This window comes from Jaculus jaculus, chromosome 9 (genome assembly GCF_020740685.1).
Source record: "Jaculus jaculus isolate mJacJac1 chromosome 9, mJacJac1.mat.Y.cur, whole genome shotgun sequence".
In the NCBI taxonomy this organism is placed as follows: domain Eukaryota; kingdom Metazoa; phylum Chordata; class Mammalia; order Rodentia; family Dipodidae; genus Jaculus; species Jaculus jaculus.
Genome location: NC_059110.1, coordinates 12,356,900 through 12,378,386, shown reverse-complemented (window position 1 = coordinate 12,378,386; position 21,487 = coordinate 12,356,900). Strand labels below are relative to the sequence as shown.

The 21,487-nt window shown below is 45.2% G+C and overlaps 1 protein-coding gene across 1 annotated transcript in view; it reads right to left on the bottom strand.

The window, feature by feature from the left end:
* Cnksr3 (CNKSR family member 3) overlaps positions 1–21,487 on the bottom strand; it is a 105,867-nt gene that overhangs the window by 26,179 nt on the left and 58,201 nt on the right. The window contains exons 3-6 of the mRNA XM_045158518.1: positions 15,700–15,902; positions 14,354–14,441; positions 5,314–5,355; positions 2,175–2,294 (exon numbers count right to left, since the gene is read on the bottom strand). Of these exons, the coding sequence (XP_045014453.1) occupies positions 2,175–2,294; positions 5,314–5,355; positions 14,354–14,441; positions 15,700–15,902 (453 nt within the window). The remainder of the gene's footprint in view (positions 1–2,174; positions 2,295–5,313; positions 5,356–14,353; positions 14,442–15,699; positions 15,903–21,487) is intronic.

The following is a 21,487-nucleotide window of genomic DNA, read 5'->3' as shown; positions in this document are numbered from 1 at the left end:
CACCACCATGCCCAGTTTCTGCAGTGCGGGGCATCGAACCCAGAGCCTTTGGGAGGTTAGGCAAGCAGTCTACTGAGCTGCATCCCCAGACCTATGAAGAATTTTTTAATTGAACCATTTAGCTAGAAGCGGTTCTCACCCTCACAGGTATATTGTGAAGGTAGAAGTGATTTTGGCCTTGAGCTTGCCCTGCCCAGCACCCTGCACCATTCCCTGAAGGGAACCTCAGCAAGGCCCTCAAGGCCCTGTCATTCCTCTCAAGTTCTGGGGCTTTCGCCTTAGACCCAGCGGGCTTCTTTCCCACATAATGAGATACATCCCTTCCCAGGAGAAGTATACAATCTTTAAAAACAATTTTTTTTTAAATTTATTTGCAAGCAGAGAAAGAGAGATGAGAGACAGAAAGAAAGGGCCCGCCAGGGCTTCCAACTTCTGCAGACGAACTCCAGATGCATGTGCCACTCTGGGCAGCTGGCTGCATGTGGGTCCTGGGGAATTGAGCCCTGATCCTTAGCCTTTATATAGAGGCAAATGCCTTAACCACTGAGCCATCTCTCCAGCCCCAGTGCGCCATCCGTTAAGAACAGTTCCATTTCTGCGCACTCCGGGCACGGATCTGACTTAGTTCTTGACTATCAAGTCACCTCCAGGAATTCCTCCCTGTTTCCACTTAATCTGTCTATCATTTACCTTGAAGCCAAGTACCAAAGACTGGTGCACTGAGGATTTGGGCTTGCAGACATAATTTTTGTTATCCCATCTAAGAGCAGACTACTACCTTAGTATACCCCCCCGCACACGGAAGTACATGCGTGCTTTCTCCTTCCTCTTCCTCTTCCTCCTCCACCGGTAAGGGTAGCCATCGCCATGCGCAAACGCTCTGCTCTCGGCACTGGGCACTGAGCGTCATCATCTAATTGAATCCTTTCAACAGCCCTATGAAGACTCTGACTTGAAATCTCTAACTCAACACCTCTACGCTCCTCAATGAGCCTCACGGGTTTCTTCACTTAAATTTCAGCAAATTCATCCCCTGGGATTCATGTGCTACTTACGAGGCGTAACCCGTGCATTCTAAGGGTGTGGCATGCCTCATCAGGGACTTGTGAAATGCTTCTGAGGTTTTCTGAAGAATCCTTTCCTCCCACCAGCCTCTTCTCGCAGCCATCCTGAGTGCTAACAGAGACTTTCAGAACAGATGTTGCTTTTGTTCTTAGAGATCAGGTCCCCTCTGTGTCAATGTTTTATCTTCCCCTGCACGGCTATGATCTAAAGATTAAGCTGCTGGGCTGGAGAGATGGCTTAGTGGTTAATGCTTGCCTGCAAATTGGACCCAGGTTCAATTCCCCAGGACCCACGAAAGCCAGGTGCACAAGGGGGTGCATGCATCTGGAGTTCATTTGCAATGGCTGGAGGCCCTGGTACACCCATTCTCTCTCTCTCTCTACCTGCCTATTTTTGTATCTTTCTCTCTCTCCCAAAATAAATAAAATATTTAAGTTTTTTAAAAATTAAACTGTTAAGACATGAGTGTACATGAGTGTTCAAATTGTATTTATTTTTATACTTGGAAAGTTAAAAAAATATCAACAACTTATGGTAGCAAATTCCTAGCTATATAATGAATAACAGGCTAATTTAATCCTACTATTCCGAATTATGCTGAGAGAAATGAGATTTTTTTAATATTTTTTTAAATATTTTTCTTATTTATTTGGCAGAGAGGAAGAGAAAGAGAGAAAAAGAGAGAGAGAGAATGGGCGCACCAGGGCCTCCAGCCACTGCAAACGAACTCCAGACACATGTGCCCCCTTGTGCATCTGGTTTATGTGGGTCCTGGAGAATCAAACCGGGATCCTTTGGCTTTACAGGCAAATGCCTTAACCGCTAAGCCATCTCTCCAGTCCTTAATATTTATTTTTATTTATTAGAGAGAGAGAAAGAGAAAAAGAATGGGCACACCTGGGCCTCTAGCCACTGCAAACAAACTCCAGATGCATGCGCCACCATGTGCATCTGGCTTATGTGGGACCTGGAGAATCAAACCTGGATCTTTAGGCTTCTCAGGCAAATGCCTTAACCACTAAGCAATCTCTCCAGCTCTGGGAATTTTTTTTTAAGTTTAGTCAATAGTGATATTTAAAAGTAAAGAAAGTGCTGTTTAAGATTCTTACCAGGCCTTCTCCAGGTTTAACATCTGGCAAATGCACTTCCTCCAGGCACGCACACTGGCTCATAACAGGATCTGTGGTTGAGCGGATTGTTTTGTCACAAATGCCATTTAAAACCTTGACCTGGAATTGGAGAGACAAATAGTCAGGGGAGTTCAATCATTAACCAAGTTTATCTCAAGCCGATTTGTAAGGGGGAAAAAACTGTGCTTCACCCATACTCTTTAGCTCTGGTGAGCCATTGTTTTGATAGTCCTACCCAATAAACACCTGGCATTTGGACTCTGTATTTGCAGCCTATGAAAGTGCCATTGTTCCAGCATGGTTTAAAACACATGGCTTTTGGGGCTGAGAACAAGGCTTAGTGGATAAAACACTTGTCTGCAAAGCCAAAGGACCTCAGTTCAAATCCCCAGGACCCATGTAAGCTAGATACACAAGATGGCACATGTATCTGGAATTCATTTGCAGTAGCTGGAGGCCCTGGTGTGTTCTGTTCTCTCTGTCTGTCTGTCTGTCTGTCTGTCTCTCTCTCTCTCTCGCCCCTTCTCTCTCAAATAAAAAATAAAATAAAATAAAATAAAGCATGGCTTTTGTATTCACTCCTTAGCAACCACTGAAAAGCACAAGGCAAGAAGAAATTCCCCGTAAGCAGTGGGCACACACTGACCCCCAGCCATGTGAATGGCTTTTGAGTGAGTGATCACTTGCATTCTCTGAAAACCAAATACTGACAAGGGGATAAAATTTGGAGGGGCCAAACCAGTTTTTTAGTATGTAGTTTTACAGGGGGGAAAAATATATCAAATAAGTGCACTGAGTTTTCACACACTTCTTCATTAACATCTTACATGAAGGAAACGTTAGTTACAACCTATGAGCCATATTACGTCCAGGATTTAAGTTAGTAGTCACTTTCTGTGGTACACTGTAAGTTTTGACAAATGTGTAATGTTATACGCACCTTATCATTAGTATCACACAGAGGAATTTCATCCTCTTCAATATTTCCTGTGCTTTACCTAATAATCTATCCCTCATCCCCCAGCTCACCCTAGACCCTAGAAAGCACTGGATTTCTCTGTACAGCTTTGTTTTCTCTAGAGTTGTATGACATATGCCATGCATGGAGGCGCACATCTCTAATCCCAGCAGTCAGGAGACTGAGGTAGGAGGATCTCGTGAGTTTGAGGCCAGCCTGGGCTACAGAGTGAGTTCCAGGTCAGCCTAGGGTAAAGTGAGATCCTATCTCAAAATAAATAAATAAACAAATAGATAAATGATTTGGTTAGAATGTGCTTAGTTTCGTGCCTAAATGCCAAATTGACCTCTAATCTGGTGGCACAATCCTGCGATTCCCCACACCCATAAGTGAGGCTGCTGCCACAGCCTCAGCAGCATTTGGTTTTGTCAGTATTGAATTTTAGTCCCTCTAACAAGTGTGCTATGGTACTGGGTTGTTTAAATTTGCAGTGCCCTAATTAGAAATGATGTTGGACACATATGATATGCTTATCTGCCATCTCAGGGGGGGGGTTCTTTGGTAAAGTGTCTTTTTATTCATATCTGTTGTCTGGCTTTATTGTCCACTTAAAGAGTTGTTTGTGTATTTTGGCTCCAAGTCCTTTATCTGATATGTGGGTTTGTTTGTTTTTCTTTTATTTTGTTATGTTTTTCGAGGTAGGAACTCACTCTAGCTCAGGATGACCTGGAATTCACTATAGAATCTCAGGGTGATCCTCCTACCTCTGCCTCCCCCGAGGGCTGGGATTAAAAGTGTGCACCACCACGCCTGGCCTGACATGTGTTTAAAAACACTTTCTCTGGCCTGCAATCTAATAGCTGATCTGACAGTTTCTTTCACAGGAGCTCTGGATTTTAATGGCATGTCTGCTATCACTTTTCTTCTTATGGGTTCTGCATTGGATTCTTTATCTGAAAACACATCCCCAAACCCAAGGTCAATTACATTTCCCCATGATACAGCCTTATGTGATAGTTTGAATGAAATTTCCCCCGTGGGATCATGAGTTCTGAATACTCAATCCCCAGCTGGTGTCAACTTGGGAGGCGGGGCCTTGCTAGGGGAGGTGTGTCACTGGGGGCGGACCTTGAGGTTCGTGAGTCTAGCCTGGTGTCCACCAGCCAGCTCAATCTCTCTTGTCGATACGTGATGACGTGAGCCAGCTGTCTGCTCGAATTATGCTTTGGCCACCATCATAAAGCATCCCCTCCAAAGTGTGGGGTGAAATGAAGCCCTCTCCTTCCCCAGGCTGGCCTGTGATCGGGTGTTTTTATCTCAGCCACTAGATGTTAACCACAAACAGCCTAGAAGTGTTATAGTTTTACACTGTGCACGTTTAGACCTATGATCTCTCAGTGATTCCCCCACCTTCTCTGAAGGCTGAACCCTGACAAGGTAAAGCCCTAGACAGACACGTGAAGACATTTCTATGTAGGAGCCACAGGACAGCGGTGATGCACGGCAGTTCCGCCGTTAGATCATCTGTCCTGTCCAAACCAAATGACCAATAGCAGCGGGAAATCCCAAAGACTGACTTTTCTTTCCAAGGAGTGACACTCTTAACATTCCTCTAATTTGCACAGCCTCTCTGTTTATGGAATATATGTTTGTAGAATTCCTCAACTACCTAGGGGGAAGGTCTTATCAAAAGAGCATGGGCCAGCTCGTGTCAAAGGAGGAAGTGATGCAGGAATGGTTTCAAAATACTTTTTAAACAGTCATAGTCCACTCCCCCACCCCATCATCAAGTTTTTGCCAAGATTTTCTTTAATCAGAATAGTTCTAAAGTGAAATTTGCATACATTTAACCCTGATTAGCAGGCTAAGAGAACAATATGTGTATAAGGGTATCCTGATGACCGGTCTTATCAATGGTCTTAAAGAAAAAAATACAAATGAAACAGAGACCCCCAATATAGCCAATTAAACACAGGGATTTTCATAATCATTGGTCTCATTAAACAACCTTTACTTTTTCCCTTCATATAAATTAACAGACTCAAAGTTCCAAAGGCAGTATTTCAAAGTACATCTTTGGGTAATTGGCTACAGTTCATAATGTGATTCCCACTACCTTTGTGAGGGAATTTTACAATGACGTTTAGAAAATATACTTACTACGTTTAACACTTTATCCTCCATTTCTGCTACAAGGCAATCCTAAAGAAAGGAAAGAAGATGAAAACAAAGTGTAAGAATAAAAACCTTTTAAAAATTTGACTTAACCTTCTAGACATGAGATCTCACAAGGTCCCTGACATGCCTCCCTGCCCAGCAATCCTGCCCACACCCGGATGGAGGGCAGGCAGGGCCTGACACTCCCAAGGCTTCGCTCATCAAGATCCACACACAGAGCTTATCGCCCAGTGAATCCAAGTGACTCTCTAACTTAAAAACCCACCAAAAAAAAAAAAAAAAAAGAAGACTGAACTGGAGCTGGGGGAATATAGCTCAGTGGTAAAGCCCTTGCCTAGGGATCCTGCCTGTGGCTCCAAGGTGACCCCAAGCTCAGCTAGCACTGGGCCAACAAGCCAGCAGTCCTTAGCTTGAAGGCCCGCCTGTAAGAATAGCTTTCAAATAAAGCCTTGAGTAAACTCAGCCACAAAAGTTTATTTTAAGCACCAGTGAGATTAAATCACATACTTCAGTCCCTGGTCGATGAAAAAAGTTTAACAAAACATTCATTAACACACTGCCAAAAAAGTGGTCCTGAGGTATGCTATTGATGACATTAAATAAAGGGCAGGAATTCAAAGCATTATTTACTGGACTAAAGAACAAAAGACTTGGAACATGGTGCCAGTAGGGTTAGCTGATTATAGGAGTCACCATTGTCCTGTTCAGAAGCCACCAAAGTGAAACTGCCAACGCAAAACTTTCACAGGTAACCTTCTAGAACTATCTACAGCAGGGATTCCAATCTAGATGACTAGATTGGGTGCATGAAAAAGGAAACCAAGATGAGTTGATACCTTTAGAGTTGAGCTCACACCATTAAAGTACAACCCCAAAACTGAAATCATCTTAAAAATAACGTTCATTAGGGCTGGAGAGATAGCTTAGTGGTTAAGCGCTTGCCTGTGAAGCCTAAGGACCCTGGTTCGAGGCTCGGTTCCCCAGGTCCCACGTTAGCCAGATGCACAAGGGGGCGCACGTGTCTGGAGTTCGTTTGCAGTGGCTGAAAGCCCTGGCGCGCCCATTCTCTCTCTCTCTCTCCATCTGTCTTTCTCTCTATGTCTGTTGCTCTCAAATAAATAAATAAAAAAATGAACAAAAAAAAAATTTTAAAAAAAAATAACGTTCATTAGCCAGGTGTGATGGTGTACACCTTTAATCCCAGCACTCAGGAGGGAGAGTTAGGAGGATTGCCATGAGTTCCAGGTCAGCCTGGGCTAGAGTGAGACCTTACCTCAAGAAACAACAACAACAACAATAATAATGTTAATAACTTTAGGTACATGAAAAATATTAATCAAGTCTGTGCATGGTCAAGTAAAAACTTTCACTTAAAGTTATCTTTTCTTTCCTACTGCTAGTAGAAAATATAGCTGCCAATTTCTATGCTGTATTATTTAATAACCAAATGTTGTTTTCTTAAAAACTATTTGGGGGCTGGAGAGATGGCTCAGTGGTTAAGGTGCTTGTCTTCAAAGCCTAACAATCCAGGTTTGATTCCCCAGTGCTCATGGAAAGCCAGATGCACAAAGTGATGCATGCATATGGAGTTCATTTGTAGCGACTGGAGGCCTTGGCACACCCACTCACACATTCATTCATTCATTCATTCATTCATTCATTCATTCACTCTCTCTCTCTGCTTGCAAATATATAAACACAATATTTTTTAAAACTATTTGCCTTTTCTCTAATGAGACATAAATGCAGGCCACAATCATGGTTACTTCACTGCTTCTAAATCTGTGCTCTTAAGAAAAAAAAGGAGACAAGGGAGAAAATTTTTTTTAACAAAATTAGATATTCATTTTCATACACGTGACTCTGTTACAAATGCAAACTACAAGAGCAGTTTAAAAAATGTGAATAATCACAGCTCAAAGATGTGCTTTTCTATCTCAACCTCATGGACAGAGACTAAACCATAAAACCCCGTGATCGTTCATCCACTATTACCGTCTGGCTGAGAGCTGCTACACAGATATCAACTCTACAAGCTGTGTAGTCATGTGGTCTTATGATAGAACTGTAACTACGAATTTGTGTCTATGACCTTTACAGAAATGACAGATGGGCACGTGCTCCTTGGACACTGTCACTCAGGAGTCGGAAAAGTCAGAAACAATACAGTGTCCGACACAGCAAGACACCAGGGTCAGGGCAGAGGTGTTTACCTCATGGTTCCTGATAAGCAGATTCTACGCTGGATCCAAGAAGCCACTGAGGAAAGCAGACTCCCTGCTCTGAAGACTGAGCTGGAAGGTAAACATTTGCACCCCAAACTGTTCACAGCAGGAGGGTGGCAGGGCTGGCTCACAAAGAGGAACTCGGCTTCCCACACCTCACTCCTCTGGAGGAAGCAGCTGCAGGCATGACTTCATAATGTTGAGCATGGAGGCAATGAGATGGAGAAAGAGGTACCTCCCAGGACAAGTCAGCCCCTGCGTGAGTCAGACACGGAGGTGGAATTCCATGACAACCTTCTGTCACCTGGACCAGTAGTCATGGCCATGGAGGATAACCAGCAGCATCGGCTCCCTCGGCCCGCTCGCCCCTCTCGCCTCCTCTCCTTAGTCTACCTACTTGGGAACGAAGTCACCTTGCACAACCTGTTTGATCTCTCTGTGCCTGCCTCTGTTCCTTTTCTGTAAAACCCGATGCTCACACAGCCAACATCCTCAAAACACTTAAGATCCAAAATGACCACCAGCACCAAGCCTGAGGACACCCCTCGGATGACATTCCCCTGTCAAGAATAGTATCTGGGGGCTGGAAGGGTGGTCTAGCGGTTAAGGCATTTACCTGAGAAGCCAAAGGATCCAGGTTCGGGTCTCCACGACCCAAGTAAGCCAGATACACAAGGGGCACATGCATCTGGAGTTCATTTGCAGTGGCTTTAGGCCCTGGAATACCCATTCTCTCTGTGTCTGCCTCTCTTCTATCTCTCTCTGCTTGCAAATAAATAAATAAATAAAAATCTTAAAAAAAAAAAAGAATTGTATATCTCCCTTTTCTGCCCCTTCTTTTTTTTCTTATTTAATTAATTATTTATTTGAGAGCGACAGACACAGAGAGAAAGACAGATAGAGGGAGAGAGAATGGACGCGCCAGGGCCTCCAGCCTCTGCAAACGAACTCCAGACGCGTGCGCCCCCTTGTGCATCTGGCTAACGTGGGACCTGGGGAACCGAGCCTCGAACCGAGGTCCTTAGGCTTCACAGGCAAGCGCTTAACCGCTAAGCCATCTCTCCAGCCCTTCTGCCCCTTCTTAAAATCAACAAAAATAAAATGAAATTTAAAAATGTTGTTTTCCTCTTCTGCTTCCACAACCATCATTCTCTCTTCCTTGGGCTCACACACTGCTTGCTTCGTTTCTTCCACACAGGGACACAGCCCCGGTACCCCGCCGCGCCCTCTCCCCGCTTCATTCTCTCAGAATGCTCCCTTTCCGTTTTCATGTCAATACATGAGTGGGTCAGATGAGAAATACGGAACTGCCCCACCTGTCCCCTTTATCTCATAGCACAGCCTCCAAACCTGATGGAGACTGACCTCGGACTATGCGTGGGGAGAAAAGCACAACATGTACCCTTCATCTCTCCTGGAAGACGGGATAGTGAGAACGTGGTGCTGACGGTGAAGAGTATGCACAAAAGAAATGAGGAACAAGAAGACACACCAGTGTCTCTCTTCAAACAGGAATATAAAGATCAAAACCTAGGAACAGGCTGGAAGGATGCTTAGTGGTTAAGGCATTTGCCTGCAAAGCCAAAGGACCCTGGTTTGATTTCTCAGGACCCACATAAGCCAGATACACAGGGGGTGCATGCATCTGGAACTCGTTTACAGTGACTAGAGGCCCTGGCGCACCCATCCCTTTCTCTTTCTCTCTCTCTCTCTCTCTCTCCCTCCCTCTTTCTCTTTCTCACTCTCTCAAATAAATAAATAACTTTTTAAAAACTAGGAAAATATGTTCTTTGTCATTGGAAAGAAAGGGGTACAACTTTTATCTTGCAATTCCCCGATTCAAAGGAATGAATGAAAGAGCAGCTTTCCTGCCAACATTAACAGATCAGAAGACCTGATCGGATGGAATAAGGGAGGGCGCAGCTCCCCAGGGCAACAGGCTTTGCAGCTGCCAGTGCAGTGCACCCCGGAAGTGACATTCAGCTGATTCCTCACGCTGGTCATCTCGAGCTGGTACGTGTGTGTACACGCCCACGCACACCGTTAACACTCCGCTCTTCAGTCACCACAGAAACCATGATGATGAAAGCCACATTAAACAAGAGCTGGGGAGATGGCTTTGTCGACAAAGTGCCACTCAGGCCTGATGACCTGAGTCCGGATCCCCAGGACCTACATAAATGCTGAGGGTGACGGTGCATGCCTAGAATCCCAGGGTGGGAGGCAGACACAGGTGGATCCCCAGGGTAAGCTGGCTAGCTAGACGAGCCAAACTGTGAGCTCGGGGTTCAGAGACAGACCCCATCTCTAAAAAGAAGGTGTGAAGTGACAAAAGGAGATGACCCTCCAAGCATACCTCTGGCCCTCACCCCCCTCACAGATGAGCAAGCGTGAACAACACACGCAGAGAATCACATATGAGCAAGCGTGAACCACACACACAGAGAATCACATATGAGCAAGCGTGAACAACACACGCAGAGAATCACATATGAGCAAGCGTGAACCACACACGCAGAGAATCACATATGAGCAAGCGTGAACCACACATGCAGAGAATCACATATGAGCAAGCGTGAACCACACATGCAGAGAATCACATATGAGCATGCATGAACCACACACGCAGAGAATCACATATGAGCATGCATGAACCACACACACAGAGAATCACATATGAGCATGCATGAACCACACACGCAGAGAATCACATATGAGCAAGCGTGAACCACACACGCAGAGAATCACATATGAGCATGCATGAACCACACACGTAGAGAATCACATATGAGCATGCATGAACCACACACACACAGAGAATCACATATGAGCATGCATGAACCACACACACAGAGAATCACATATGAGCATGCATGAACCACACACACAGAGAATCACATATGAGCATGCATGAACCACACACACAGAGAATCACATATGAGCAAGCATGAACACACAGAGAATCATATATGAACATGCATGAACAACACACAAAGAATCACATATGAGCAAACATGAACAACACACACAGCAAAGCCTGCTGGCCTGTGTTCAATTCACAGTACCCATGTAAAGCCAGATGCACAAAGTGACACATGCATCTGGAATGGTTTACAACAGCCAGAGGCCTTGGTGCACCCAGATTCCCTTTCCACCCCTCTACCCTTCCTTCTGTTCTCTCTTTCCTCCAAATAAAGAAATTTTATTTTAAACTTAAGAACTTACAAGAATCCCACCAAGTCATCTGGTAAGGTAAATATATTAGTATCCCCATTTTCTAGATGAGGAATCGGAGAAGCGTTATAAATCCTAAGGGACTTGTCCACAGCTCTGGTAGAGGCAGGATTTGAGCCTATGACTGTCTCTCTATAATCCAGGCGCAGTTGCTCAGGTGTCTGTAATCCCAGTACCTACAGCAAGATGGCCGGCAGAGTCAGGAGCGACTTGAACACTCACTGGCCAGGTAGCCCAGAGGTTACAGCCACAAACAAGAAAGGAATCTGTCCGGGCGTGGTGGTGCACACCTTTAATCCCAGCACTCGGGAGACAGAGGTAGGAGGATCACCTTGAGTTCAATGTCATCCTGAGACTACATCATGAATTCCAGGTTAGCCTGGGCTAGAGTGAGACCTTACCTCAAAAAACAACAAAAGAAAAAGAAAAACAGAGCAAAGAAAAACAAGAAATCTGCCTCATGGGGCTGAGGAGATTGCTCAGTGGTTAAACATATTTACTTGCAAAGCCTGGTGGCCCGGGGTTCAATTCCCGAGTTCCTATGTAAAGCCAGATGCATAAAATGATGTGTGCATCTGGAGTTCTTTTGCAGCAGGAGACCCTGGTACACATGTACTTACTCTTTGCACGTGCCCCTCTCTCTCTCTCTCAAATAGATAACTAAAAATACTGGAGGGAAAAACCTGCCTCAAACAAGGTAGAAAGTTAGGATTACTATCCAGGTTTGCCCTTTGACCTCCACACACCTGCACCATGGCATTCACACACACACACACATCAAAATAGGAGACAGAGTACTGTGGAAAGAAGGAAATAGTAAGAAAAAAAAAGTGCTGAAGGTAGGTGTCAGGGAAACACCATCTAATGCCAGGCCTCTGACCCTGTATGACTTGTGGGTGATGGTGGCTGTCATACTCCTCGGGTCAAAATTACCTCACATGTCATAAAAATGAGCAAACCCTCAGAGTACCTTTCCCAGCTCACTGCTTCTGAAGCCCATGGGCCTTAAGCGCTGCGGCCTCACGGGACTGGCTCCCAAACACCAGCCACACCCCACACTTGGTGCTCCCCACACAGACAGCGCACCACTTCTGAGATGGGCATCTGTCACAGCATGGTCAGGACTGAGGGAGGGGCAAACATTCTTTACTTCCGCAAGATGAGCCATGGAAACAAATATCAATTCACATCAGAGAACTTTAAATCCTAAGTGGCTGTGAAGGTGGGGGAAAGCTCTGTCTCACACTTAGAAACTAAATTCAACTCCCTCCCCCTTCAAATAAATAAGTTAATTAATTTTTTAAAAAGTCATTTATGGGCTGGAGAGATGGCTTAGCAGTTAAAGCGCTTGTCTGCAAAGCCAAAGGATCCAAGTTTGATTCCCCAGGACCCATGTAAGCCAGATGCACGAGGGAGTGCACACATCTGGAGTTCATTTGCAGTGGCTGTAGGTCCTGGCATACCCATTCTCTCTCTCTCTCTCTCTCTCTCTTTCTATTTCTCTGCCTATTTCCATATCTCTCTCATAAATAAATAAATAATCATTTATAAGAATCTGCACTCTGGGGCCTGAGGAGATGACTCAGAGGTTAAAGGCACTTGCTTGAAGAAACTGCCACGCCCAGGTTCAACTCCCATAACACCCACATTTTAAGCTGGATGTAAAAGTGTTGTAAGTACGGGCTCCCCCAGACACAAAATGGCCTGACACTATGATATCCATGATCTCACAGTGCCTGACACTATTACACAAGACCATCATAATAGGAGGAAAAGATGATGACGTCAAAATAAAAGAGACTGGCTGAGAGGGGCAGGGGTTATGATGGAGAGTGGAGTTGCAAAGGGGAAAGGGAGGGAATTACCAAGGGATACTGTTTGCATTTATGAAAGTTGTCAATAAATAAATAAATTAACAAAAGTGTTGTAAGTATCTGGCATTCATTTGCAGTGGCAACAGGCCCTGGCACATCCCTACAGCATATATATTCAAATAAATAAATAAAAATACAAAACTGTTATATGCCAACTGATATAAAAGTAGGTAGTCTTAAGTGCTCATAATCTGTTTGAAGTTAAGGTTACAGAAGATACATAAATTACATAGTGACTAAAAAAATACTTCATGTGTATATATACATATATACATATACATATATATATGTATATATATATATACATATATATGTGTATATATATGTATATATATTTATGTACATGAATAGGATGTATATGTGTATATATCTTTATATACAGAGAGAGCATTCCACTGTGAAAGGTATTAGCAAGTGATGAATTAGAGATGAGCACTTATTTTCCTAATTGTGAAAATTTTATATAGATTTGAAAGTTTTCATATTAAAAAGTTGAAAAATACATAATTCACAGGAAGGCTTCACGAGCTCCTGCTGAAATACTCAGGTCTGACTGCTGAGCATGAGGGAGATCGACAGGCTCCCCTAAAGCAGAACGTGGAAGCCTGCACGGCTCTTGGTCTCTCTGCCAGGGGACAACCCAGACGAGAGACTGGTCACTCTGCAAGCCCACGACCCGGAAGGGAGCAGAATCAGAGCTGATGCCCAGGCGGAGCGCTTTGGGTACAAAGAAAGGAGGAGCGGGTGCCATGCCTTGGGGCCTACCCCTCCTCACTGCCCAAAGCCGGAATCAGCAGTGGAGCCAAGTTCTCAGAATCCACAATGACAGTGAGTGCCCATGATCCCTTCCATTGTTTCTGCTTATTTCAGGACTTCTATTCTTTAAAATATTTTATTTGCCAGGCATTGTGGCGCATGCCTTTAATCCCAGAACTCAGGAGGCAGAGGGAGGAGGATCGCCGTGAGTTCCAGGTCATCCTGAGACTACAGAGTGAATTCCAGGTCAGCCTGGGCCAGTGTGAAACCCTACCTCGAAAAAACAAAACAAAAAGAATGATATATTTATTAGAGATGGAGAAGGGGAGAGAGCATGGATGACCTTCCAGGGCCTCCAGCCACTTCAGTGGAACTCCAGACATATGTGCCACCTTGTATATCTGGCTTACATGGGTACAGGGGAATTGAACCTGGGTCCTTAGGCTTCGCAGGCAAACACCTTAACCACTAAGCCATTTCTCCAGCCTCAACAATTTTTTTTGTTTGTTTTTTGTTTTGCAGGGTAGGGTCTCACTCTAGCTCAAGCTGACCTGGAATTTACTATGTAGTCTCAGGGCAGCCTTGAACTCACAGCGCTCCTCCTACCTCTGCCCCGAGTGCTGGGATTAAAGACGTGTGCCACCACGCCTGGCTCGACCATTTCTATTTTTTTGTTTTAAAAACCACTCCAGATTTTTAGAGGAGGTATAAAGTGTATTGGCTCAGCTATTCTAAAAAGTAATTCCTGATTCCAAAGCCACTGGCCAGTTTTGCTAGAACCCCACTGGGGATACGAGTATAAAACCTTTTCTCTCTCCTAAATTCTGATGGGAGAAGAGAAGAGGGACCTTCATACCTGTATGAAAACCCTTCAAAGCAGAAAGGGGAAAGGGGAGAGGCCACATGAGGAAGTGATAACAGTGAGCTCCTGACCTTCTGCACTGTGGTCGTCAGGTCCAAGCAGAGCTGAATGATTTTGTTCTTCATGACTGAGAAGTCGGTGACCCCTGAGAATGGAGCCCTGAAAAGTAACAGAAATGTGAGTAAAAGGAAGGTGTGCCGAAGGCATGGCAAATCCACCTGCCCCGCAAGGTATGGTGGCAAGCGCAGCTCCGTAACAGGTTGGCTTAAGCTTATTTTGTTTTGTTTTGTTTGTTTTTCAAGATAGGGTCTCACTCTAGCCCAGGCTGGCCTGGAATTCACTATGGAGTCTCAGGGTGGCCTCAAACTCACTGCAATCCTCTACCTCCCAGGCATGCGCCACCATGCCCAGCTTAAGTTTATTTTTTACATAATGATTTCCTCTCACATGACACATCAAACAGAAATTTGAATTTCAAAAACAAGACAAAAAAAAAAAGATTGATGGGCTGGAGAGATGGCTTAGAAGTTAAGGCACTTTCCTGCAAAGCCAAAGAACCCAGGTTTGATTCCCCAGGACAAATCTAAACCAGACGCACAAGGTAGCACATGCATCTGGAGTTCCATTTGCGGTGGCTAGAGGCCCTAGTGTGCCCATTCTCTCTCTCCCCCTCTCTCTCTCTCAAATAAATAAAAATAAATTTTAAACAAAAAAAAAAAGAAAGAGAAACAACTAGACCAAAATTGCATTCAAAAATGAACCAAGTGAAGTCCATTAACTGCCTCAGAGCAGCCCCATCCTCAAGCATTAATGTTTAATCTGATAAAACACAACCTTTAGCAGTTTTTCCTTCTCTGAGCTGGGGTTAATGTGTTCCTACTGCTGACCTTTTAGATTACTTCCAGGAGGACTGGGGAAGATTGTTCAGTGGTTAAAGGTGTTTGCTTGCAAAGACGGATGGCTTGTGTTGATTCCCCAGTACCCACATAAAGCCAGATGCACAGAGTGGCCCATGGATCTAGAGTTCATTTGCAGAGGCAGGAGACTGGCTCGTTCTCATTCTCTCTCTCTCTCTGCTTGCAAATAAATATAAAGTTAAAAAAAAAAAAAAAGATAACTTCCAGAGCAAGGCGTGGTGGCGTAAGTCTTTAATCCCAGCACTTGGAAGGCAGAAGATGACTGCCATGAGTTCAAGGCCACCCTGAGACTACACAGTGTAATTCCAGGTCAGCCTGGAGTAGAGCTAGACTCTACCTTGGAAGACAAAAAAAAAAAACTTCCAAAGGAAGCCTAGAATCTCTCTCTGATGCTGGACTTTTGAGACACAGGAAGGACACACAAGGGACAGTGGTTTATCTTCCTGAGAAAGCGTACAGGCGTCCCAGCGTGTCAGGCGCATGGGCACACAGCGTCTTACCGGTCCAGCCAAGCCAGCAAGGCCTTGGCCGCGCCAATGAGCTCCACCACGGACGTCAGGAACTCGTTGGGGGGCTTGCGGGACGCGTTCCCATCGTAAGCGGGGCTCTTCCGCCGGCTGCTGACGTAGTTCTGCAGGTTGTGGGCGGAGGCCCGCAGTTTCAGGACCAAGTTCTTCATGTTATCCGTTTCAAGGCCATAATTCTAAGTGGGAAATCAAACGAGAAGGAAAAAATTCAAAACCATCAGCAATGTCCAGAGCTCTCATACTGGGTTCAGGAGGCTTTGAATAACAGGAATATGCTGGAATGCCTCATACAACCCACACACACATGAAATCCTGTGTGTGGGGGGGGCTTACAGTCCACCCCATCTAAGTTTGTGTGTTTGCCTTCTCTCGGTCCCTCCAACAGCTTCCTCCTGCCTTGAGGAATCTGTTCCTACTGGTCTCTCTTCCTGCAATGGCTTTCCCACCGACCTTGGCATGGACAGCCCATTCTGATCACCAGGGCCTGGCCACATGGTCTGTTCTGTATGAGGATTCCTGGCCACTCAATCCAGAGCCGGGCTTCTCCAAGCTCAGTGCACTGCTGCACAGCACAGAGTGACCATTATGGGGCGGGGATAGTGTGCACCATGGCACACCCCAACTTCTACCCATTAGATACCAAGAACTCACTCCCCACACGTGGCAACCAAGAATGTCTCCTACGCTCATTGCCGCCATGCTTTCCCTGGCAGCGAGTGTGCGTCCTCCAGAGGCTCTCTCTCCAACACGCTGCCAACTTCGACCCCGGCGGGACCGTGGCTCTCGGTGGGCCCCTCCCCACTTCTGCCACCACAGAGGGTGACGAAGAGAGAGTAAGTTCAGCTCCGCTGGCTCCCCTGCCGAAAAGAACGTTCCTCTCTAGACCTACTACCCTGTGTGCTTTGTGAGCAACGGGTACTGTAAAAACATCTATCAATTTTGGGCTGGAGAGATGGCTTAGTGGTTAAGAGGCTTGCCTGCGAAGCCAAAGGACCCAGGTTCAATTCCTCAGTACCCACGTGAAGCCAGACACACAAGGTGGTACATGCGGTCTGGAGTTCATCTGCACTGGCTGGAGGGCCTAATATACATTCTCTATCTACCCCTCTCTCTGTGTCTATTTATCTATCTGCCTCTCTCTCTCTCTCAAACAAATAAATATAAAACATCCAACCTCAGGATGAGGATGTCACCCAGTGATACAGCGCTTGCCTAAAATGAACAAGGTCCTGTGTTCTAACCCCAGCACCTCAAAACATACCCATAAATTTCAACACGTAAGCCTGAAGTGGCTGTGGAGATGGGGTAAGGGTTTTGTGTTCTGTGATATACATGCATCCTCAATCCATAACAAAAAGGAGAATGCTCTGGGCTTACGTGATACTGTCACAATGGCATTCCAAAGCATGAATCTGGTACCACTTAAAAACTGGGCACAGAGCTGGAGAGATGGCTTAGAGGCTAAGGCACATGCCTGTGAAGCCTAATGACCCCAGTTCAATTCTCCAGGTCCCATGTAAACCAGATGCACATGGTGGCGCATGCATCTGGAGTTCGTTTGCAGTGGCTAGAGGCCCTGGTGCACCCATTCTCTCCCCACCTCCTTCTATCTCTAATAAATAAATAAAAATAAAATCTTTAAAAAAAACTGAGCACAATATACTAGACACTTGTTGTATGCCAAGAACGGGGCCAAATGTTTTGACATTTATCTTCTCAAGGAAAAGAACGGTGGAGGGAAAGGTGTTATCACAAGTTGGGTACCCCTCATCTGAAATGCTTGGGACCAGAAGTTTTTTGGATGCTAGATGATTTTGGATTTGGGGATATTTGCCTATACATGACTATCTTGAAGATGGGACCCACATATGAAAATGACACTCATTTTCCTTGCCTGTGCACCTTATACATACAGCCTGAAGGAAACTGTATACCTGTTTTAGAGTGGCTATATATATCTTATCGATGACCCGCCCAAGGGGCAGGTGGGGATTTCTTCACTTCTGACCTCATGTTGACACTCAGAATGCTTCACATTTGGAGGCATTTCAGATTTCAGATTGTCAGATTACGAACACTCAACCTGCATTTCTAGTTTACAGGTGAAGAAATGGTGACACAGAAAAAGAATACTGACCAAACTAGGCAGCTAATTCGTAGTAGCACCAGGGTTCTAATCGGGGGATCTTCACCCAGCTTTTCATGTGTATGCTGTACATCCCCTCCTCCACACACCATGCCCAAGAAAAGGACAAGAGACAACATCAAAAATAACGGAGGGGCTGGAGAGATGGCTTAGCTGTTAAGTACTTGCCTGTGAAGCCTGAGGACCCTGGCTAGTGGCTCAGTCCACAGGACCCACGTTAGCCAGATGCACAAGGGGGCGCATGTGTCTGGGTTTGTTTGCAGTGGCTGGAAGCATTGATGTGCCCATTTTCTCTCCCTCTCTTTCTCTCTCTCCCTCCCTCCCTCTCTCTCTCTCTCTCTCTCTCTCTCTCTCTCTCTCTCTGCCTCTTTCTCTCTCCGTCTGTCACTCTCAAACAAATAAATAAAATTTTTTTAAAAAATAAGATGGAAAATGGGAAAGTGTGGGGGTGGGGAGGGAGGGAATTACCATGGGATATATTTTATAATCATGGAAAATGTTAATAAAAATTAAAAAAAAAAATAAGACGGAGACTAGATGAGGATAAGGAAAGTTGGCCAGGCGTGGGGGTGCATTACTGTTATCCCAACTGTTAGAAGGCTGAGGCAGGAGCTGGACGACAGAGTGGATCTCCCAACAAACCAAAATAATAAATAAATACATAGACAAATAATAAGAAAAAGTGGCTAGATACCCCAGATCTAGCATGAACTAACGAAGGTGTTTAATTCGTAAAAAATGCTATCCTGGCATGTTCACCCCTCTAATATATTAGGAGCCTCTTAGCTGACTCCAGCCCCATAGTCTTCAGGGACAGAAAGGGGTTAGGACGTGCATCACCCATACACTGAAAGCATCAATAGTTTCTCAGAGGTTTGCAGAAACTTGTTCCCAACAGTGACAGTTAATAACAACCAATGACTGGGCTAGAGGCGGCTCAGCAGTCAAGTGCACTTCCTGCACAAGCATGAGGACATGAAGGAGGCCCGAGTTCAAATGTCCAGGTCCCATGTAAACAGATGGACGCGGCCATATGCGTAACCCGGTGCCACAGGAGGGGGGCGCAGGAACCACGTGGGAAGCACTCACGCTCGAGGAAGAACAGCAGCCTCTGGGGTCAGCAAGAGATTCCGGTTCAAATGGAGAGCGGGAGAAAGACTGGGAAGCGTGGAACACGCAGTGTGCTGCCCTGGCCACAGCAGGCGAGTGCATGGGGTGGTGTCATGGCCCACACGAGTACATACCCTGCCCGCAACACACACAAGCAAAAACTAAAAAGACTTCGGCTTTAGTCAAAGCATTTTATGGCTGGAGAAATGGCTTCGTTGTTAAGGCACTTGCCTGCCAAGCCTAAGGACCCAGGTTCGATTCCCTGGGACCCACGTAAGTCAGATGCACATGGTGGCACATGCATCTCGAATTTGTTTGCAGTGGCTAGCCCTGGTGTGCTCATACCTGCCCTCCTCTCTCAAATAAATAAATAAACAAATAAAAAGTAAATGCACTCCAACAAACAAATTTTACTGGAAGTGTAAATTTAAGTTTAAGACATTTTTAAAGATGTTTTAAGAACATCTTTAAATGTCTTTGGATGGACGGACTAGAAGATAGCTTAGTCACAATGTACTTGCCTCACAAGCATGAGGACCTCAATTTGACCCACAGTACATACATGAAATTGCCAGGCGTGGTGGCACAGGCCTATAATAGCAGTACTGGAGAAGCAGAGACAAGAGGACCCCCTGGGGCTCAGTGGCCAGCCAGTCTTGCCTAACTGGTCAGCTCCAGACCAACAAGAGACCCTGTCTCAAAGAAGGTTGGCATTCCCAAGGATGACACCCGAGGTTGACCACTGGCCTTCACATGGATGCCCACCTGCACCTGCACACACATACAATTAAAATATGTGAAATAGAGGGGACTGGAGAGATGGCTTCATGGTTAAGAACTTGCCTATGAAGCCTAAGGACCCCAGTTCGAGGATCAATTCCCCAGAACCCACGTAAGCCAGATGCACAAGGGGGCGCACACGTCTGGAGTTTGTTTGCAGTGGCTGGAGGCCCAGATGCACCCATTCTCTATCTATCTGCCTCTTTCTCTCTTTGTCACTCTCAAATAAATAAATAAAAATAAACCAAAAAATTTTTAAAATATATTTTAGATAGACATTCTGAAAGGAGTTAAGTACAGATTATCTGAAAAGGTTGTTTTTTAAAAACAAACGTTGAAAGATACAAACTTCAAAGCATAAATGTGTCTTGTAATCACATCAATGACCTACTTAAATCTTATGTTCACTCATTTCATTTTTTCTCCCTTTCATTATTATTTTCCAAAGGCTAACATAGAATACCCTCTTCTCCACAGAGAAGACAAAAAGTCAAAGATGGATTTTTATCATGGCCTTTTGAGATTCAAGGACTCACAACTGAGTGGGCAAGAAGCTTGGTTTGAAAGCTTGAGACTCTCATTAGCGGGAAAGGTCCCCTCACTCAGTCAATTAACCCACCTGCCAACTTACATCAAGAGAATTGACTAAAAGCAGAGAACTGGCTTTCTACAGCCGACGGCGCCACAGATTACTTGGAACTTTGAGTTCCTGCGTGGCATGTACTTCTTGATCTCAAGGAGGATTAAATGTTTTTTATTGTCGCAAAAGACATTAAACCTCCCTCAACAAACCCACTACTTTTAAAATTAGGGAAGGTAGTATCTTAGAAGTGTTTCTCTCCATGTTATACTGGATTTACTCTGATCGCCTTCCCCCGCCAAAAAACAATCACGAAACTGGAAGGACAGGGAGATGTAAGTGAATGTGGGCACACTTATAAAAAGAACCCAGGTTCGATTCCCCAGGACCCAATAAAGCCAGATGCACAAGGTAGCACACACATCTGGAGCTTGTTTGCACTGGCTAGAGACCCTGGCTCACCAATTCTCTGTGTGTGTGTGTCTGCCTCTTTCTTTCTCTCTCTCTCTCAAATAAATAAATTTTTTAAAAAATCAGCTGTGCTTAAGCCTCTGCTGTCAGGAAACCAGGGCTTCGCTGACTTGCAAAAAGCCCAGGTAACCACACACTTTCCTGCTGTCCACCGCACACTTCCAAACAGGGCCGTGTGACAGACCTCCCTAATCCAACAGGAAAGCCACCTGCAGCTATCAAGCACGTGCCATGGGGCTGGCACCACTGAAAACAGGTTTTTACTTCATCCCGACTCCTCCTCCTTGAAGCAGCCATGTGTGGCGTCAACTATCCCATATGGAAATGAACACTCTGGAGTCTGTGCCAAGTACCCTGTGTCCCAGAGAAAAAAGGAAAGTTGGACTTGGGATGGTTTCCTCTCCTGGAACTCTGTGTAGCCATTGCTCACCAGCTGTGGCACAGCGGTCAGCAACCACTCTCTCCTTCGGGCCCCTGTCTAGTCTATCTGCCCTTATCTTTGCTCCACACCTTCCCAGGGGGCTCAGTTTTCCCTCCTTCCTTCCTTGCTCCTAGCTCTACCCCCACTTCCTATCTACCCTGAAGTCCACATCACTAAGCTTGGGTAACTGAGGAAACCATTTTTATGATACAAGGGACAACTACACTTCCTACATGAAGTGCCTAGGAAATGA